This window comes from Panthera onca, chromosome B3 (genome assembly GCF_046562875.1).
Source record: "Panthera onca isolate mPanOnc1 chromosome B3, mPanOnc1 haplotype 2, whole genome shotgun sequence".
In the NCBI taxonomy this organism is placed as follows: Eukaryota; Metazoa; Chordata; class Mammalia; order Carnivora; family Felidae; genus Panthera; species Panthera onca.
In genome coordinates, this window is record NC_138344.1 from 3154131 (window position 1) to 3173068 (window position 18938).

Genomic DNA, 18938 nt, shown 5'->3' on the forward strand with positions numbered 1-18938 from the left:
GAACGAAGTCTGTGCCTCACCTCCTCCACATGTCACAGTGCAGGGGAAGAAGTCGGTTTGTCTCCACTGATGACTGATCGGCTGATAGAAGAAGAATTGGGCCACACTGTCCTTGGCCACCGTGTACCTGGTCTGGACACAGAGAACCATGGTGACACATCTACATGCAACGGTCTAACACTTCCCACGGCTTTCCGAAGGAGATCAATGTACTTCACTGAGGTATGCAATCTCGGATCTTCAGATCTTTCACGACCAACTCCGGCACATGAAGTTTCCAAAAATTCTAACATGTGATAACACTTCATTCGGGGTTGCCACAGAGGGGGGCTCAGAAGACCTTCAACCAGGCTCCCCAGAGTCATTTTTCCAGACAACTCCATGCCTGGAAGGGAGTTCTCAAACGTGTAGGTGGCCTTTTTTTGTTTGTTCGCGTAACTTCTGTTTTTTTTTTTTTCTACCTGATACATCTGAGTTTAATTTCCATGAGAGCAGGGGCTGAGACAGTCTGGGTTTGTTTGCACCATGCCACATGCCTGGAGTTCTTAACACTTGCAATAATTCTTACACTTTCATCTTTACGCAAATCCCTCCAAAAAGGTCTTCTGGAAAGCACAACTGGAGAAACGCAAATGTACACAAATATGTGGTGTTCATACTCGAGCGTTCCAGCATCTAACTAAAGAGAAGGGGTGCCACCGTGCGTGAGCCAGCGGACGGAAGAGGGAAGATACTGTTGAGGGATTACACTCAATGAGCACGTTCTCCTCCTACTTTTTTCTTTTCTGCCCTCCTGACTGAACAAATGAGTGAACCAAGGGAAACCCCCAGAATGCAAGGAGAGGAGAAAAAGAAATAGAGTTCACGCAGGATCCGTCCAGAAATGCCAACGCTCATAGGGACTTCAAGCGGGGGACCCAACAGAGGACATAATGAAAAGCCAATATTGGATGATATAATTGCTGAGAATTTCCTAGACCTTGAGAAAGACAGGTGTACTCAGTTTAAAAATGTTCTGGGCAGGCATTTTTAAAAAGTACAACAACCGGGATAAAGAAAAATCTTAAAAGTTGTCAGAAAGGAAAAAAAAAAAAAAGATTACTATGAAACAGTGAGAATCAGACTGGCATTCGATTTCTCATAGGCAATACCGGATGCAAGAAAGCAAAATCACACCTTCAAAGTGCTGAGCAACGATAACTTTTTGTCTAGAATTTTGTAACTAAACTATCAATCAACAATCAAAGACCAATGGTCAATCTATGAGCAATCGATGATCAAATTATCTATCAGAACCAGTGAAACAGAGATATCTTCAGACACAGAATGACTGAAACGGTACCCCTTGAGACCCTCACTGGAAAAAAAAGGGAAAAAACTATTAAAAGGTATTGAACACGAGCGAATATAAAAGCAGGAGGGAGTAGATGCAAGAAGCAGTAATGATGAAATCAGTCAGTAAAGCTGATTCATAAACATAAGTAAGAGTTGACTAAAAGATAATATGTGGATGTACTTGATCATAAAACGGTAAAACACTCTAGCACGAGACGCTGTCAGGGAGGAGAGGTGGGGGGAGGAGAGGTGGGGGGAGGAGAGGTGGGGGGAGGAGAGGTGGGGGGAGGAGAGGTGGGGGGAGGAGAGGTGGGGGGAGGAGAGGTGGGGGGGAGAGGTGGGGGAAGGTGAGGTGGGGGGAGGAGAGGTGGGGGGAGGAGAGGTGGGGGGAGGAGAGGTGGGGGGAGGAGAGGTGGGGGGAGGAGAGGTGGGGGGAGGAGAGGTGGGGGGAGGAGAGGTGGGGGGAGGAGAGGTGGGGGAGAGAGGTGGGGGGAGGAGAGGTGGGGGGAGGAGAGGTGGGGGGGAGGAGAGGTGGGGGGAGGAGAGGTGGGGGAGAGAGGTGGGGGGAGGAGAGGTGGGGGGAGGAGAGGTGGGGGGAGGAGAGGTGGGGGGAGGAGAGGTGGGGGGAGGAGAGGTGGGGGGAGGAGAGGTGGGGGGAGGAGAGGTGGGGGGAGGAGAGGTGGGGGGAAGGAGGGCGGGATGCACAGCGTCACAGAGGCACGAAACACTTCGAAAGGGTTGTGCTCTGGCTGTGGAAGAATGGCTGGTCTCTGATGCATCCTGCCAGAGAGAGTGAGAGCTCCGCCTAAAATATATTTCTGATGTATCTGAAGGCATCAGAGAGCGACCACGCCAGTGAGCGTTTGCAGGGACAAGACCCCAGACACAAAGGAAGCCCAGAGAGGCGAGCGTGACATTGGCAACACCTCTGGCACCACATTTCTGCTCCCGGCATTTTCCATCGTGCAAGTGGTGACTGAGTGGCTGAGAAGCTGAGCAGAGCTGTCATTGGACTCATGAGTCTGAGAACAAACACTGGAGCTCGAGGCCCACCAAGCCGAGGGGGGTACCAGTAAATGCCCCACGTGCCCAACTGGGAGCCCCAGAAAGCTCTATCCTAGCAAGAAGTAGGAACTGGAAGGAGGCCACTTTTCAGAGGGAATGAACGCCAGGTTCCAATTATTTCAATCGCTTGTTGGCTGAAGGTAACTGGCTGCTAACCTGTCTTCCAGAAGCAGAAATTAATCCAGTCTCAGATCGTATCTATAATCTTTCACCCCCTATATACAGAAAAACTTAAAAATAACCAGGCACACACAAAAAATAAGATTTAACAACCAACAGAAAAGGTGGAATACGCTATAAATGGAATTACAGAATATCCAAATAGTGGCATCACCAGATAGAAACTTAAACACCTACTTATACGGCTACCAACCCCTGAAATTCTAGCTGTGGCTTCAGGTCGTGTTTCACAATACCCCATACGGTGCCAGGGTCTTAAAACCTCAGCGTTAGCACATGGCTCCCTCCTTGGGCTCTTGTTTTTTAGAAAGCCTGGACTAAGGTAGGATGGTGAAAATGCTTAAGAAGTTAAGTGACAAGACAGAGAATTTCACTAGAAACAGAGAAGCCACAAAAATAAAGTGGCAGTTCTAGGAGAACGAGGCACAGTAACTTAAATCAGTATCGCAATGGACAGCCTTGACAATGGATTAGACTGGGGCTCGGCAAATATTTTTGTAAAGAATCAGAAGGCAGACATAGTCCCCATTACAGTGATTTGTAGTCCCCATTACAGTGATTTGACTTGGCTGGCATAGGGAAAAGGCAGCCACAGACAACCTGTAAACAAATGGCTGTGGCTGTGTTCCAGTAAAACTCCACTCTGCTTGCTGGCCAGGATCTGCTGACCCCTGGATTGCATACAATTAAAGAGAGAATCAGTAAACAGACACGTAAGAAGGAAGCGGAAAGTAGGCATGACAGGTGTAAGTATAGTCCCAGAGAAAGTGAACACAGAGAATGGCATAGAAACTATATCTGCAGAGGTAATCAATGAGAATCTTCCAAAAGTGATGGTAGATATCAAGCCATGGCTGTGAAGCTCTACAAACCTCAAGCAGAAGAAAGTCACTAATTACATCACAGTCAGACTGATGGAAAGCAGGGGCACCCGGGAGGCTCAGTCAGTTGAGCGTCCGACTCTTGATTTCAGCCCAAGTCATGATCTCATGGTTCACAGGATCGAGCCCCACATTAGGCTCTGTGCTGACAGCATGGAATATGCTTAGGACTCTCTCTCTCTCCCTTTCTCTCTGCCCCTCCCCAGCTTGTGTGTGTGCTTGCTAAATAAATAAATACATACATAAATACGTAAACAATCTTAAAAAATTGATGAAAACCAAAGAGCAAACACTGAAAAGCATACAGGGAGAAAGACACATTACCTTCTAAGGCACAAAAATAAGACTGACAGCTGGCTTCTTAAGAGTAAGTGGAAGCCAGAAGACAATGCACTAATAGAAAATAGTTTCATGATGGTAAGGTGGTCAAGTCCCTAGAAGAGGTAACGACTCTAAATGTGAACGTACCTAACAACCTAGCCTCAAAGATAAATAATTTGAAATTAACAAGAATAGAAAAAAAATCAGATAAAGGTAACAGTCACAGTGGTAGTTTTACCATATCTCTTGTGGTAACTAACAGAATGAGCAGACAAAAACCAGTAAGGTTACAATTTTTAATAAAACCATTAATAAACATGACCACATTGACGTATGGACACTGTGCCCAACAACAGGAGACCACACATCATATCTTCTAATATTTGCTATGTTCTGAGCCACAAATTAAGTCTTAACAGATTTCAAAAAAGTTGACATAATATAGAATATGTTCTTTGACTATAGTAGAATGAAGCGATAAAGTAATAATGAGTGGGGTGCCTCGGTGGCTCAGTCCAACTCTTGATTTCGGCTCGGGTCATAATCTCAGGGTCATGAGATGGAACCCAACGTCAGGCTTTTCACTGAGCATGGAGCCTTCTTAAGATTCTCTCTCTGTCTTTCTCTCTCTCCCTTTGCCCTCTCCCTTGTCCATGCTCATACTCTCTAAAATAAAATAAGAATGAGATTACTGCAAAATTCCTACATACTTGGAGAGTATACTTCTAAATATTCTTTAAGTCAAGGAATATATCACTGTGAAAACTACAATACGATTTGAATGATGATGGAAAAGATTTCACATCAACATTTGCATAATAAAATATAAGGAATGATTGGAGTGAAATTCATAGCCTTAAATACATGTGTTATGGGGGGAAAAAGGATGAAAATCAATGACCTGACCTCCAACTAGAAAAGATAAAAAGGTAACAGCTTATTAAATCCAGAGACAGAAGAAGGACGGAGATAACAAAGATGAGACTGGATATTAACGATACGGAAAGGAAACTGCACTAAAATGTAAATAACGTAAACGAAAAGGTGTTTCTGTGAAAAGTCTAATTAAAGTGATAGCCCTCCAAAGTGACCGATCAAGTTAAAAAGAAAGTAGGGACAAATAATCGGTCTCAGGAATGAGAAAAATGACTCACTACAGATCCAGGAGACAATGAAGAAACAGTAAGAAGATAATATGAAAAGATCTCTGCCAATAACCTTTAAAAAGTTAGTTGAACTTTGGAGATATTGTGGGTTCTCTTCCAGACCAGCAGAGCAAATATCACAGCAAAGCGAGTCAAATGAAGTTTTTGGTTTCCCAGTTATGTTTACACTACACTGTAGTCTATTAAGTGTGCTGTAGCATTAGATCTAAGAAAACAATGTGTGTACCTTAGTTTAAAAATACTTTTTTGCTAAAAAATGCTAACAACCATCTGAGCTTTCAGCGGCTTGTAATCGCTGATCATAAATCACCATCCCAAATATAGTAATAATACAAAAGTTTGAAATACTGTGAGAAGTACCAAAATGTGACACAGAAACACAAAATGAGCAAATGTTGGGAAAATTGCACCTCTACACTTGTTCAACTCAGGAATGTCATAAACCTTTGTGGCAATTTGTAAAAAGAAAAAAGAAGAAGAAGAAGAAGAAGAAGAAGAAGAAGAAGAAGAAGAAGAAGAAGAAAAGAAAAGAAAAGAAAGAAAAAAGAAAATCTACAAAGTGCAATAAAATACGGTGCACCCGTAGACAGTCCTTGAAATAAAACTGACACAAAAGGAAACTAAAAGTATGAATAGTTGTGTATATTTTAAAGACACTGAATGCATACTTCTAAAAATGTACTGCTTAATATCTCCCAATATTTAAAGAAGAAATGACACCAATTTTAAACAAACCGTTGCAAAGAATGAAAACTGAGGAAATATTTCTAAACTTGTTTTGTAAAGCCAGTATAAATCAATACCCAAGACCTGACACGAATACAGTATTAGAAAGAAAACCTCTTCCAGAACAAAGCCACCAAAAAAATCATAAATACAATAATTTAAAATTATACCCAGTGATACATAAAAGGCTAATCCTTTTTATTAATAATAAAACAATAAATATAAGTAAATGCTAGTAATAAATTATACTAATGATAATAATCAAGTGAAGTTTATTACAGGAAGGTAAGATGGGTTTAACATTTAAACATCAACAGTTCACGATCTTAAAGGAAAAAATATACGATCACTTCAAAAGATGTAGAAAATGCATTTGAAAAAATTCCACACTTGTATGCGACAATGGAAGCAAGTTAGAAAAAGATTTCTTTCATCAGATAAACTATCAAAACCTCATGGCAAACATCAAACATGATGAAGAATTACAGAGCCCTTTGCCTCTGAATGAGAAGCACGACAAAATAGTTGCTGTCGCTAAATCTACTCAATATCATACCAAATGTCCTAAGTGGTACAATATAGCAAGAAAAATAAATAAAATATACACGGGTTGGAAAAGAAGAAACAAAATTATCATCATTACAGGTATCAGAATTGCGTATACCTAATCCAAAAGAATCTATAAACTATTAGAATTAATAAGTGTTAATATAGCAAGAATACAGTGCCAATATACAAAAATCAGTTAGATTTCCATCACTTTAGTACAAATAAATAGAAAATTTTAAAAATTCATTTATAATAACACCAAAACACCAAACAATTGGGAATAACTTAGAATATACGACTTATACACTGAAAATTATGAATGTTATTGAGAGAAAAAATTTTAAATTAAATAAATGGGTGGGGATACCATATTTATGGATTGGAAAAATTGGGATGGGAAAGTTTTCTGTTTTCTCCAAATTGACACATAGATTCAATGCAATTCTAATTGAAATCCAAAAGAATCTTATAAAATTTGACAGGCGTACTTAAAAATTGTTATGGAAGTGCAAGGAGTCAAGAAGATCAAAGATCATCTTTAAGAACAAAGTGGGAGGGGCACCTGGGTGACTCAGTCGGTTAAGTGTCCGACTTCAGCTCAGGTCATGATCTCACAGCTCGTGAGCTCGAGCCCCACGTCAGGCTCTGTGCTAACAGCTCAGAGCCTGGAGCCTGCTTTGGTTTCTCTGTCTCCCTCTCTCTCTTCCTCTCCCCTGCTCATGCTCTGTCTCTCTCTCTCAAAAAAGTGAATGAACATTAAAAAAAAAAAATTAAAAGAACAAAGTGGGAGAACACACACTAGCAAATATCAAGACTTGTTTCAAAGCTACAGTAATTAAGTCACAATGGTACTCACAGACACATCAATGAAACACAACAGACTCCAGAAACAGACCCCCACACACATATAGTTTTGAATGTAAGACAAATGGAGAAAGGACCATCTTTTCACCTAATGGTTCTGGGTCAGTGGATAGATGTGGTAAAAGATAATGACTATAGTTCACAACATGTGCAAAAATCAATTTTAGGTGGATTACAGCTCTTAATATGACAAGTAAAACAATAAGGCTTCCAGAGAAAAACACAGAAGAATAGTTTCATAACCCTTGATCCTGAACGAGGCAAAGATTTCCTAACCAAAATACAAATGGTCCAATCATGAAGTTAAAAATCTATAGCTTGCACTACAACAAAATTAAGAGCTTCTGAACGGGAAAACTGAATGCCCTAAATACATGTAATAGAGAAAAAAGAAGTTTGAAAATAAAATGAATTAAGAATTGAGCTCCAGAAGCTAAAAATACAATACCAAAGTAAATTAATGTAAAGATAAAAGAAAGAAAAATAAAAATTTACATAAATTGAATATTTTTAACACTCTGAGTTAATCCGGAAGACTAAAATCTGGTTCTTGGCTGTCTCAGAGACAAACCTTTGGATGATTTGAATGAAATGAAAATTAGACAAGGAACCAGTGAACAAGTTTAGGAATGAAAGAGACATGGTTACAGGTACAACGGAGATGTTTTTTAATGATAAGGGAACGCACCATGATTACCTTTGAAGAGTTGGAAGACTTAGACGAACTGGATATTTCTCTAGCAAAATATAAATTTCAAACTTGGCTCAAAAACAGAACCCTAAATAAATCAATATGCCTAAGAGGGACTAAAATAGTTTTCTGAGTCCCAACCATTATCACCAAAAGAAAAAGAAAAAAAAGAGGAAGAAGAAGACAGAAAAGGCATTAAACCCAGATGTTCTCCATAAAGAGATGACGCCCTTGCTGGAGCAGATGCATTTAATTGCTGACCAATGTCCACTTCCCCTTCCCATCCGCCAAAGGCTCACGCCTCTTCCGGTGTTCATTCCTCCCCCATGTGTCTTAGCGCCTGACTGTCCCATGTGACCATGGCGGTCACAGCTGCCTTAGCAGGTGTGGGACCCATGAGAATGCGCCTCTCACTCGCACAACTGCAGACCGTAACGGCTCGGCAGCGTCTGTGGCAGGTCAAGGTCCCCGTGGGCTGCTCCCGCCCCAGGGTCCGAAGCAGGCCATTTCCTGGGACACCATGTGATAGAGGACTCTGGCTCAGGGCCTCCCCTGCAGCCTTGCTGAATCCCCCAGGACCACCCTTCAGTTTAAGATGCTCCCACCCGACTTTCTCTCCTTCCCTCTCTCCTCTGCTTCTGAAGTCAGATCTTCACTACCGCCGGACAGCTCTCTTGGCCTCTCCTGGTGCCATCTTGCCTCTTCCTCATGGGTATCCCGCTCATAAACGTCTTGCACATCTAGTCCTGTCTTCGTGGCAGCTTCTTCTTCTCCTTCTCCTTCTCCTCCTCCTTCTCCTTCTCCTCCTCCTCCTCCTCCTCCTGCTCCTCCTCCTCCTCCTTCTTCTTCTTCGAGCAATTTTAGATTTACTGAAAAACTTACCAGAAAGTACAGCACTTCTAATAAACCCAACACACACCGGTTTCCTTATTATTAACAGCTTGCATTGGTGCGGTCCATTTGTTACTATTGATGAATCAATATTGGTACATTTTTTAAAAATTTTTATTTATTTTTTTACTTATTTGTTTTGAAGCCATTTCTTTTCTTTTTTTAATTTAAATTTTAGTTAGTGGGGCACTTGGGTGGCTCAGTCCGTGAAGTATCTGACTTTGGCTCAGGTCATGGACTCACGGTTCCTGAGTTCGAGCCCAGCTGACAGCTGGAGCCTGTTCGAGCTGGGCTGACAGCTTGGAGCCTGGAGCCTGCTTCAGATTCTGTGTCTCCCTCTCTCTCTCTGTTCCTCCCCTGCTCAATCTCTCTCGCTCTCAAAAATAAATAGACATTGGGGCACCTGGGTGGCTCAGTCGGTTAAGCGGCCGACTTCGGCTCGGGTCATGATCTCGCGGTCCGTGAGTTCGAGCCCCGCATCAGGCTCTGTGCTGACAGCTCGGGGCCTGGAGCCTGTTTCAGATTCTGTGTCTCCTTCTCTCTGACCCTCCCCCATTCATGCTCTGTCTCTCTCTGTCTCAAAAATAAATAAATGTTAAAAAAATTTTTTTTTAATAAAAAAATAATAAACAAATATTAAGATAAATTTTTAATTAAAAAATTTTAGTTATTTAACATCCAGTGCAATATTGGTTTCAAGAGGGCATCCGCTTCTTGAAGAACCCAGAAGGACTAACACCCAGGGAAAGGCTGAGAGCGAGCACATGACCCAAGTCTTGTCAATGAGACAGGTGAAAGGTCTGTTGCAGAGCTCTTGAGAAAAGTTTTCCCTGCTGAGTAGGTTCACAAGAAATCAAAAACCCTCCTGAGGGTCTGGACAAGGCCTTCTCTGCACGTTAGCTTTCCAGTCTGAATGCAGGGCAATTACAAGCCGGTTCATTTGTTTAGAAGTTGACACCTAACGTTGCGTCTCTTTAGGCCACGCCCTGTCATGTCAGGCGGGGAAGTGGCCCGTCTCTCGGCTGTCCTGTCCTTCAGACCGACCGCCTCCACGGTGCTTTTCCACTTGGGACGCCCGAGTCGGGAAAGGAGGGACAGCTTGGATACGTGTGCGAAGGTCCTCACCCTGTCGCCGGGTCCTCTGGCCACTGGGAGGACGGCAGGGAGCTGCAGAACCAGTGGCCTCGGCTGTGTTGTTTCCTGGCCACGGGATGGTGGACTCCTCTGGTGACCTGCCTGGTCCACGCCCTTCTTGTGCGGCAGGTTGTCAGTGGTGTGGCTGCCACTCCCGCCCAGTCCCTGGCCTGGCCTCGAGCCCCTTACCTAGGACACCATACGCTTTACTGCCTGAGCCAGGACGATTCTGAGAGTGAAAGGAAGGGCCACTGAGAACTAAGCCAGAGCCACAGGCACAAACTGGGTCTTTCCTGAACAAAGTAAGAGGCACGGAAGCTCTACCTTTACCCCTCGGCCCCCCAGGTTGTTGCTGACAGAAGTAAATACCTTACGGGGCCTCCTCGTCTGGGGCTTCTAGATGAACAGTGGAGCATAAGCTCCTTTTCTGCCTTTGCTTTGAAACCCAGTGAAGATGCTTTCCTGCTCTGGACAGTGACCGCCGTCATGACATGTCTCCTGGCCTCACCTCCTCCAGCCTGTCTCTTTGCACATCCCTGCCGGACTCCCTCACGAAAGTGTACATTCTCCCGAACACGGAGTGCTGAGGACACTAAGCCCAGGGCTCAGCCTTACGGGGGAACGGGCATCCTCCCTACCCTGAAGAAGAAACACTAGGATTTAGTCTCCCGAGCTTGGTCCTTGACACGTTATGGGAGCTGAATCAGTTTATAAAAAGCCTATTTCTCTCCATAAGCCTGACTCTCAAGACAGAAGTCTGAACTGAAGGAGGAAGAGGAGGAGGAGGAAACGAAGAAGGAGGGGGAGGACAAGAGCAGGAAGGAGATCCTACCTTAATAATAGAAAGCTGAACATCAATGCTCGTTCTCCGCATTCCTGCTAACAAACCCCAATCACTAACCGCCACTTTCGAACCCCCAGGGCCGATCGCTGTGCTGACGAGGCACACGGTCAAGTACACAGAACAGCAATGAAGAAGTGCCTATTAACATGTGCAGAAGTATATTACTTGCGTTTCATTAAGAAAATGATTTTCTAACAATGGTAAGAAAAATATACTCAGATTCAACCACCTTACTTGGCCACTTCAAATTAATTTCCAAAATTTACAGACTAGCTATTTATACAAAACTCTGCTTGCTTTCTTTTTCTTTCTTTCTTTCTTTCTTTCTTTCTTTCTTTCTTTCTTTCTTTCTTTCTTAAATAAATGTGTGTATCCAGTTTACGCATATAATTTAGCTGTGAATTCTGGTAACTACTAGAACAGTATTTGAACTGCTTTCACTGAGAAATTTCTCTCAACAGATCACACGACGGCAAACATCAGGTGAGATTTCAAGTCTCTGCCTCTGTGGTTAACGGCAAATGCTCAGGTCGAGAGGGAATTCTGATCGATGGACATGATGAAAATAGGTCAATTTTCTTTTCTTTTGGGCACTAGTATGGGCTGAATTGGGTTCCCCCACAAAAAGATATGTGTAAGTTTTAACCCATGGCACCTCAGAATACCATCTTATTTAGAAATAAGTAGGGTCTTTGCAGATCTAGTAAAGTGAATGTGAGGTCGTTAGGGTGGGTCCAATCCAAAATGGCTGGTGTCCTTAGAGAAAGGGGAAATGTGGGTGCAGAGGCAGACATGCCCAGACAGAGAAGGCCAAGGGAGAATGCTTGAGGACACAAGCAGCTGGGGAGAGGCATGAAACAGACCCTCCCTCAGCCCTCAGAAGGAATCAATGCTGCCCACACCTTGATCTTGGACCTGTAGCTTTCAGAACTGGGAGTCAACGACTATCTGTTGTCCTTTAAGCCACCCAGTTTACAAAGGTGCTTTCACAAGAGCCTCAGGAACCTAGCACAGGCACCGACCCTCACAACTGTGTCTTGCTGTGCTCTGAAATACCCGTGAATGTGCAAATTCAGTCACTGTCTGCACCACACTGCAGACACCTGCTCTTTGCAATAAAGGAGGACAGACAGTTTCAAATCTTTGCGTCCTTGGATCACGCAGAGGTGCTTTCATAACTGCCCATAAAGAAAGGAGAGAGTGTAAAGAGAGAACATAACACGTATCTAGAGCTGAGGCTGGGGGAAACTGACGGCAGGGCTTGCCTGGCTGAAAATGAGTGGCAAGAGATATCAGAAAACCTTTTCCCGAAGACACACAAAATATCTGAGTGGGAGAAAGATGACAGGTATCTGGAATAAAGAGGAAGGTTGCAGACCACAAGGAAGAAGAGCTTTTTTTCCCTTTCCCTTAAGATGGATATGTTGCAAAAGAGAGGGATGCACCAGCACAAAGTGGTGAACCATGGAAAGAGAGGTCTTTACCAAAACCGTTTCGTTTTGTTCTCATGGGCATACTCCTGAAATTGATATTCACGAACATCTACTCACAGATGCAACTGTTCAGAAAGTTCTCCCGGAACAGATAGTGCCTACGGTACCCTCCAATCAACACGGCCTAGACATGAAGTACCTGATCAGGACTCTCTATTGCTACCTGGTGGCAGCATACACACATTCGAAAAGCGAAATACGAACACTTGAGGGGCGCTAACACAAAACACTGTGACCCGGTAGCGCTGTGACGAAGGTCATCCATGAGAAAAAGGTCATTCGGGAAAACAAAAATACATAAATCCACTGGGAAGGAAAAAAAAGTGTCATTTTCAAGAATGGTCCAACCATGAAAATATAGCTTCTGAAAAAGGAGAAAGACTTTTTTTTTTTTTTTTTTTTTTTTTTTTGGTCTCACTGGTGCAGTGGATTGCTAGGCTTTACAATCTGAACAAGAGCCACAGAAGAATCTGACATCCCACCGAGGCCTTCAGAGGTTACTCGTGATGTCAGAATATAATGGTTTCTAACAGTCTGTTTATTACAAGTCCAAAAAGTAAGGTCTAATCTGTGCCCGTATGAAAGAGTGCGCCTCAGTATCCCCGGGCGCACCCATGACTGTGCTCTGTTGGCACTGAGCGGGCAGAGCCGGTCTCCTCTCTACAGCCTGGGTTGAAGTCAGATGTTCCATTTTTAGACCAGCTGCTCTCGGTTGATGGGAATGGGAAGAGATACAGCAAAACACATTGCCGCCCATCGCTGGCGACCTCATGCGCACTTTCAACTTCCCCAACTGCAGCCACGCCCGATGGTATGATGAGCGGCGAAGATGTGAGCGGAACCAGAGCTCCCCCCCTTAGCGACAACACAGGCTGGGTAAAAGTACAGTGTTCCCAGAAAAAAAAAAAAAAAAGAAGAAGAAGAAAGAAAAAAGGGGGAAAAAAAGAATAGAAAAAGTAACCGATGGAAAAGTATATTTCCTAGAAACCCACATTATTTGGACAAGCTTATAAGTCAGGGAAAAAACAACACCAGAGTCATACTGCTTCATCACGGTGTCTGATTTTGCCAAATTCTCTCCCACCAAGCGCACACCACATTTATGAAAGAAAACGGCCGCAGGCACGAAAATCAGGCTCTAGTTATGTGTGACTCAGACAGTTGTATGCAACACCTTCTTTGATGGATATATATATATATATATATATATATATATATATATATTTTTTTTTTTTTTTTTTTTTTTAAAGCCTTTCCGTCAAGAGAGATCAAAAGCTTTCCAGGAGTTGGAAGTTAAAGCCCAGAACTGTTTATTAAATCTGAGAAAACCAGAACCCAGAGAGGAAAACAGAAGATAGTACTAATTCAGACTGGGGCAACATGTCACTGAAATATATTCTATTAGGGGGTGAACACAGAATTTGGGCCAGAAGGTGTAAAAGAATTTTTAATTATGCAAGTGATATATGACTGTGTTCTTCTCGTTAAGAATTGTTTTAGGAGCGCCTGGGTGGCTCAGTCGGTTGAGCATCCGACTTTGGCTCAGGTCATAATCTCGCAGTCTATGGGTTCGAGCCCCGCGTCAGGCTCTGTGCTGACAGCTTAGGGCCTGGAGCCTGCTTCGGATTCTGTGTCTCCCTCTCTCTCTGCCCCTCCCCTGCTCATGTTCTCTCTCTCTCTGTCTCAAAAATAAAAATAAAAACATTTTAAAAGTTGTATTAAAAAGAATTGTTTTAAGTATCAGAATACTGTAAATAAAGCTAAGATCACTCCCCCCCAAAGCACCTATCCCTTCTAAAATAACCATCGTTTCGGATGCAGGGCTGGTTCAACATTCGCAAATCAATCAATGTGATACATCACATTAATAAAAGAAAAGATAAGAACCATATGATCCTGTCAATCGATGCAGAAAAGGCCTTTGACAAAATTCAGCAACCTTTCTTAATAAAAACCCTCGAGAAAGTCGTGATAGAAGGAACATACTTAAACATCATAAAAGCCATTTATGAAAAGCCCACAGCTAACATCATCCTCAATGGGGAAAAACTGAGAGCTTTTTCCCTGAGACCAGGAACACAACAGGGATGTCCACTCTCACCGCTGTTGTTTAACATAGTGTTAGAAGTTCTAGCATCAGCAATCAGACAACAGAAGGAAATCAAAGGCATCAAAATTGGCAAAGATGAGTTAAGCTTTCACTTTTTGCAGATGACATGATATTATACATGGAAAATCCGATAGACTCCACCAGAAGTCTGCTAGAACTGATACACGAATTTAGCAAAGTCGCAGGATACAAAATCAATGTACAGAAATCAGTTGCATTCTTATACACTAACAATGAAGCAACATAAAGACAAATAAAGAAGCTGATCCCATTCACAACTGCACCAAGAAGCATAAAATACCTAGGAATAAACCTAACCAAAGATGTAAAAGATCTGTATGCTGAAAACTATAGAAAGCTTATGAAGGAAATTGAAGAAGATATAAAGAAATGGAAAAACATTCTGTGCTCATGGATTGGAAGAATAAATATTGTCAAAATGTCAATACTACCCAAAGCTATCTACACATTCAATGCAATCCCAATCAAAATTGCACCAGCATTCTTCTCGAAACTAGAACAAGCAATCCTAAAATTCATATGGAACCACAAAAGGCCCCGAATAGCCAAAGTAATATTGAAGAAGAAGACCAAAGCAGGAGGCATCACAATCCCAGACTTTAGCCTCTACTACAAAACTGTAATCATCAAGACAGCATGGTATTGGCACAAAAACAGACACATAGACCAATGGAATAGAATAGAAACCCCAGAACTAGACCCACAAATGTATGGCCAACTCATCTTTGACAAAGCAGGAAAGAATATCCAATGGAAAAAAAACAGTCTCTTTAACAAATGGTGCTGGGAGAACTGGACAGCAACATGCAGAAGGTTGAAACTAGACCACTTTCTCACACCATTCACAAAAATAAACTCAAAATGGATAAAGGACCTGAATGTGAGACAGGAAACCATCAAAACCCTAGAGGTGAAAGCAGGAAAAGGCCTCTCTGACCTCAGCCGTAGCAATTTCTTACTTGACACATCCCCAAAGGCAAGGGAATTAAAAGCAAAAATGAACTACTGGGACCTCATGAAGATAAAAAACTTCTGCACAGCAAAGGAAACAATCAACAAAACTAAAAGGCAACCAACGGAATGGGAAAAGATATTTGTAAATGACCTATCAGACAAAGGGCTAGTATCCAAAATCTATAAAGAGCTCACCAAACTCCACACCCAAAAAACAAATAACCCAGTGAAGAAATGGGCAGAAAACATGAATAGACACTTCTCTAAAGAAGACATCCGGATGGCCAACAGGCACATGAAAAGATGCTCAACGTCGCTCCTCATCAAGGAAACACAAATCAAAACCACACTCAGATATCACCTCACGCCAGTCAGAGTGGCCAAAATGAACAAATCAGGAGACTATAGATGCTGGAGAGGATGTGGAGAAACGGGAACTCTCTTGCACTATCGGTGGGAACGCAAACTGGTGCAGCCGCTCTGGAAAACAGTGTGGAGGTTCCTCAAAAAATTAAAAATAGACCTACTCTATGACCCAGCAGTAGCACTGCTAGGAATTTACCCAAGGGATACGGGAGTACTGATGTATAGGGGCACTTGTACCCCAATGTTTATAGCAGCACTCTCAACAATAGCCAAATTATGGAAAGAGCCTAAATGTCCATCAACTGATGAATAGATAAAGAAATTGTGGTTTATATACACAATGGAGTACTACGTGGCAATGAGAAAGAATGAAATATGGCCCTTTGTAGCAACATGGATGGAACTGGAGAGTGTGATGCTAAGTGAAATAAGCCATACGGAGAAAGACAGATACCATATGGTTTCACTCTTATGTGGATCCTGAGAAACTTAACAGAAACCCATGGGGGAGGGGAAGGAAAAAAAAAGAGGTTAGAGTGGAAGAGAGCCAAAGCATAAGAGACTCTTAAAAACTGAGAACAAACTGAGGGTTGATGGGGGGGTGGGGAGGGAGGGGAGGGTGGGTGATGGGTATTGAGGAGGGCACCTTTTGGGATGAGCACTGGGTGTTGTATGGAAACCAATTTGACAATAAACTTCATATATTGAAAAAAATAAATAAAATAACCATCGTTTCTCAGGAAACCAATTTGACAATAAATTTCATATTTAAAAAAAGAAATAAATGACAAAAACAGTAATATAAAAAATAAAATAAAATAGCCATCGTTTTTTATGTTTTCAGTTTTTTTATGTTTTCAGTATCCTCTCAAATCTTTTTTTAATGTTTATTTATTTTGAGAGGCGGGAGGAAAGGCAGAGAGAGAGGGGCAGAGAGAATCCCAAGCTGACTCTGCATTGTCAGCACACAGCCTGACGTGGGGTTTGATCTCATGAACCATGAGATCATGACCTGAGCCAAAATCAAGAGTTTGACACTTAACCAAGTGAGCCATCCAGGTGCCCCACATCCTCTCAAATCTTAAAAAAAATGTACACACACCAACCTGTAGAAATATACGGTTTATGTGTATGTGGTTTTTTTATGCATGGTGACAATAAAAAGTATTATTTTCCATGCTGATGCAGCAACCAAACAATATCTTGAAAGGGTGACCTTTGTGGCTATTCCTTCCATTCCATCATTTTACAAGGACCTCCCACGCAGAGATCTCCAAGATGACCTGAGAAGAACACACGTTGTCTAAGAAGGAATGAAAACAGGATTAAAAAAAGAAAAGGTGCCTATGTGTGTGCATGTGTGCATGTGTGAATGCATGTGTGTGTGGATGTGTGTGTGTGGATGTGCGCGTGCATGTGTGTGCAGATGTGTGTGCAAATGTGAGTGCATGTGGGTGCGTGTGCAAATGCATGTGTGTGGATGTGTGCATGCATGTGTGTGCACGCACGTGTGTGCAGATGTGTGCGTGTGTGTGTGAGTGTGTGTGTGTGTGTGTGTGTGTGTGCGCACGTGCATGCAAGGGTGTACTTTAACTACTTGAGAATCAAATGGGAAAACCCTCAGGGGCAAAAGCAGCACAGAACTTTGGCATAACAATGCGCCCGAGAGAAAGACTAGAAGGAAAGGAAGATGACAATCATACTTCCCAAAAGCCTTTTAAAAATGCGGGGCGCCTGGGTGGCTCAGTCGGTTAAGTGGCCGACTTCGGCTCAGGTCATGATCTCGCGGTCCGTGAGTTCGAGCCCCGCGTCGGGCTCTGTGCTGACAGCTCAGAGCCTGGAGCCTGTTTCAGATTCTGTGTCTCCCTCTCTCTGACCCTCCCCCGTTCATGCTCTGTCTCTCTCTGTCTCAAAAATAAATAAACGTTAAAAAAAAATAAATAAATAAAAAAAAATGCGATTGTCCAAAACTAACACTGGCTTAATGCTTTAAGGGTCTGACACAGAAGTCACTTACACATCTGTGAACAGCAAGGAGTGTCTGTGAAAGGCAACCTACGTGTCTGTGAACCGACGCTCATGCCTTCAAAGTCAGGAACACAACAGGGAGCAGTGGGGACCACGGCGCGGACAGACTGTGCCCTGATGGGAAAGCCCCTGGTAACCTGCTGCAGCCAGTTCTTGCTAGGACCAACTCTGAACTAGGAGTTCCATCTTCCCATTTTAAAGAGAAGCATAAAAATAGCTGATAGTTTTAGGTTAAATTCCTCGATTTTTAAATGTCGACCATGTACAACTCAGTCTCAAAGAAACAACACTGTGCAGCTCAACGCCTGGCTGGCCACACTGCAGGCTGAATCTGGAGCACAGGACATCGGTGTGCAACCAGGAACATTCTGTGACAGATAGTTATGTGGTACACGGACAGGTCTTTCGAAGGCATTGAGGGCACGGGTAAAGCCCTTCCAGGCCGTTACTTGCTTTTCTCCATTTTCGTTTGGATTGAGTTTCTGAAAAGGGTTGGGACAAAACCACCCACGGAAATGCCTTTCTTTTCTTCATGTCTTCGGTATTTTCAGTTTCATCAGAAGAATTTTCACACTGTGTTACCTTGGAAATATATTGGCCACTCTATTTCATATCCTCTGACTGAGGAAAGATGCACCCTGATTCGCCAAGAGAGGGGACAGAGGCTCAGGGTTAGAAACAAGAAGAGTTCTTAGAAGGACCCCTATGACGTGCCCAACAAGCGCATGTGATGAGATACAACTGAGGAAACAAACCAGGAAGGAAAGGGATGAGCCCCCATTTTCTCTGCAAGGAGACAGCACGCACAACACATTAGGACATGCAGCATTGAACCGTTGACCATTTTCACGAAACTCCGCTTAGAGGTTTGAAACTGAACACAACCAGAGTCTATAAATGCAAAAACAATCCCTCCCCTAAAAAAAGTGAGGTTTTTTTCCTTAACTGGTGGGGTTGAGAAGCAGAAACTAGAGGGAGATGAACAATTTTTAGGAAGCCACTGCCAAGATGGAAAGACTCATGATACGTGCTCGGTGTAGAAACAATCACTGATGACTTCCTGGTAAACAAACGTAGTGTTTCAAAAACTCAAGATGTGAGGAGCTTCAGATGCAGGACATTTGAGAAAAGGTGCATCGTACCTTGAAAATGAAATCAGCCATCAAAGGTCCTGGGATCTTAAAGGTCTGCCTCTCCGAGCCCCTCTGAAATTCAACTGTGGTGTTTTCTACAACAAAAACTCCAGGGCTGTTAAAGCTGTGTTCTCTTTTGCTTCCTTGAAGTGTTTTTGATTCGATAACTAAAATTTAAAAACAGAA

At 42.8% G+C, this 18938-nt stretch overlaps 1 protein-coding gene across 1 annotated transcript in view; it reads right to left on the reverse strand.

Moving 5' to 3' along the window:
• ADAMTSL3 (ADAMTS like 3) overlaps positions 1–18938 on the reverse strand; it is a 355200-nt gene that overhangs the window by 141960 nt on the left and 194302 nt on the right. The window contains exons 9-10 of the mRNA XM_060617520.3: positions 18762–18919; positions 21–132 (exon numbers count right to left, since the gene is read on the reverse strand). Coding sequence (XP_060473503.3) covers positions 21–132; positions 18762–18919 — 270 coding nt within the window. The remainder of the gene's footprint in view (positions 1–20; positions 133–18761; positions 18920–18938) is intronic.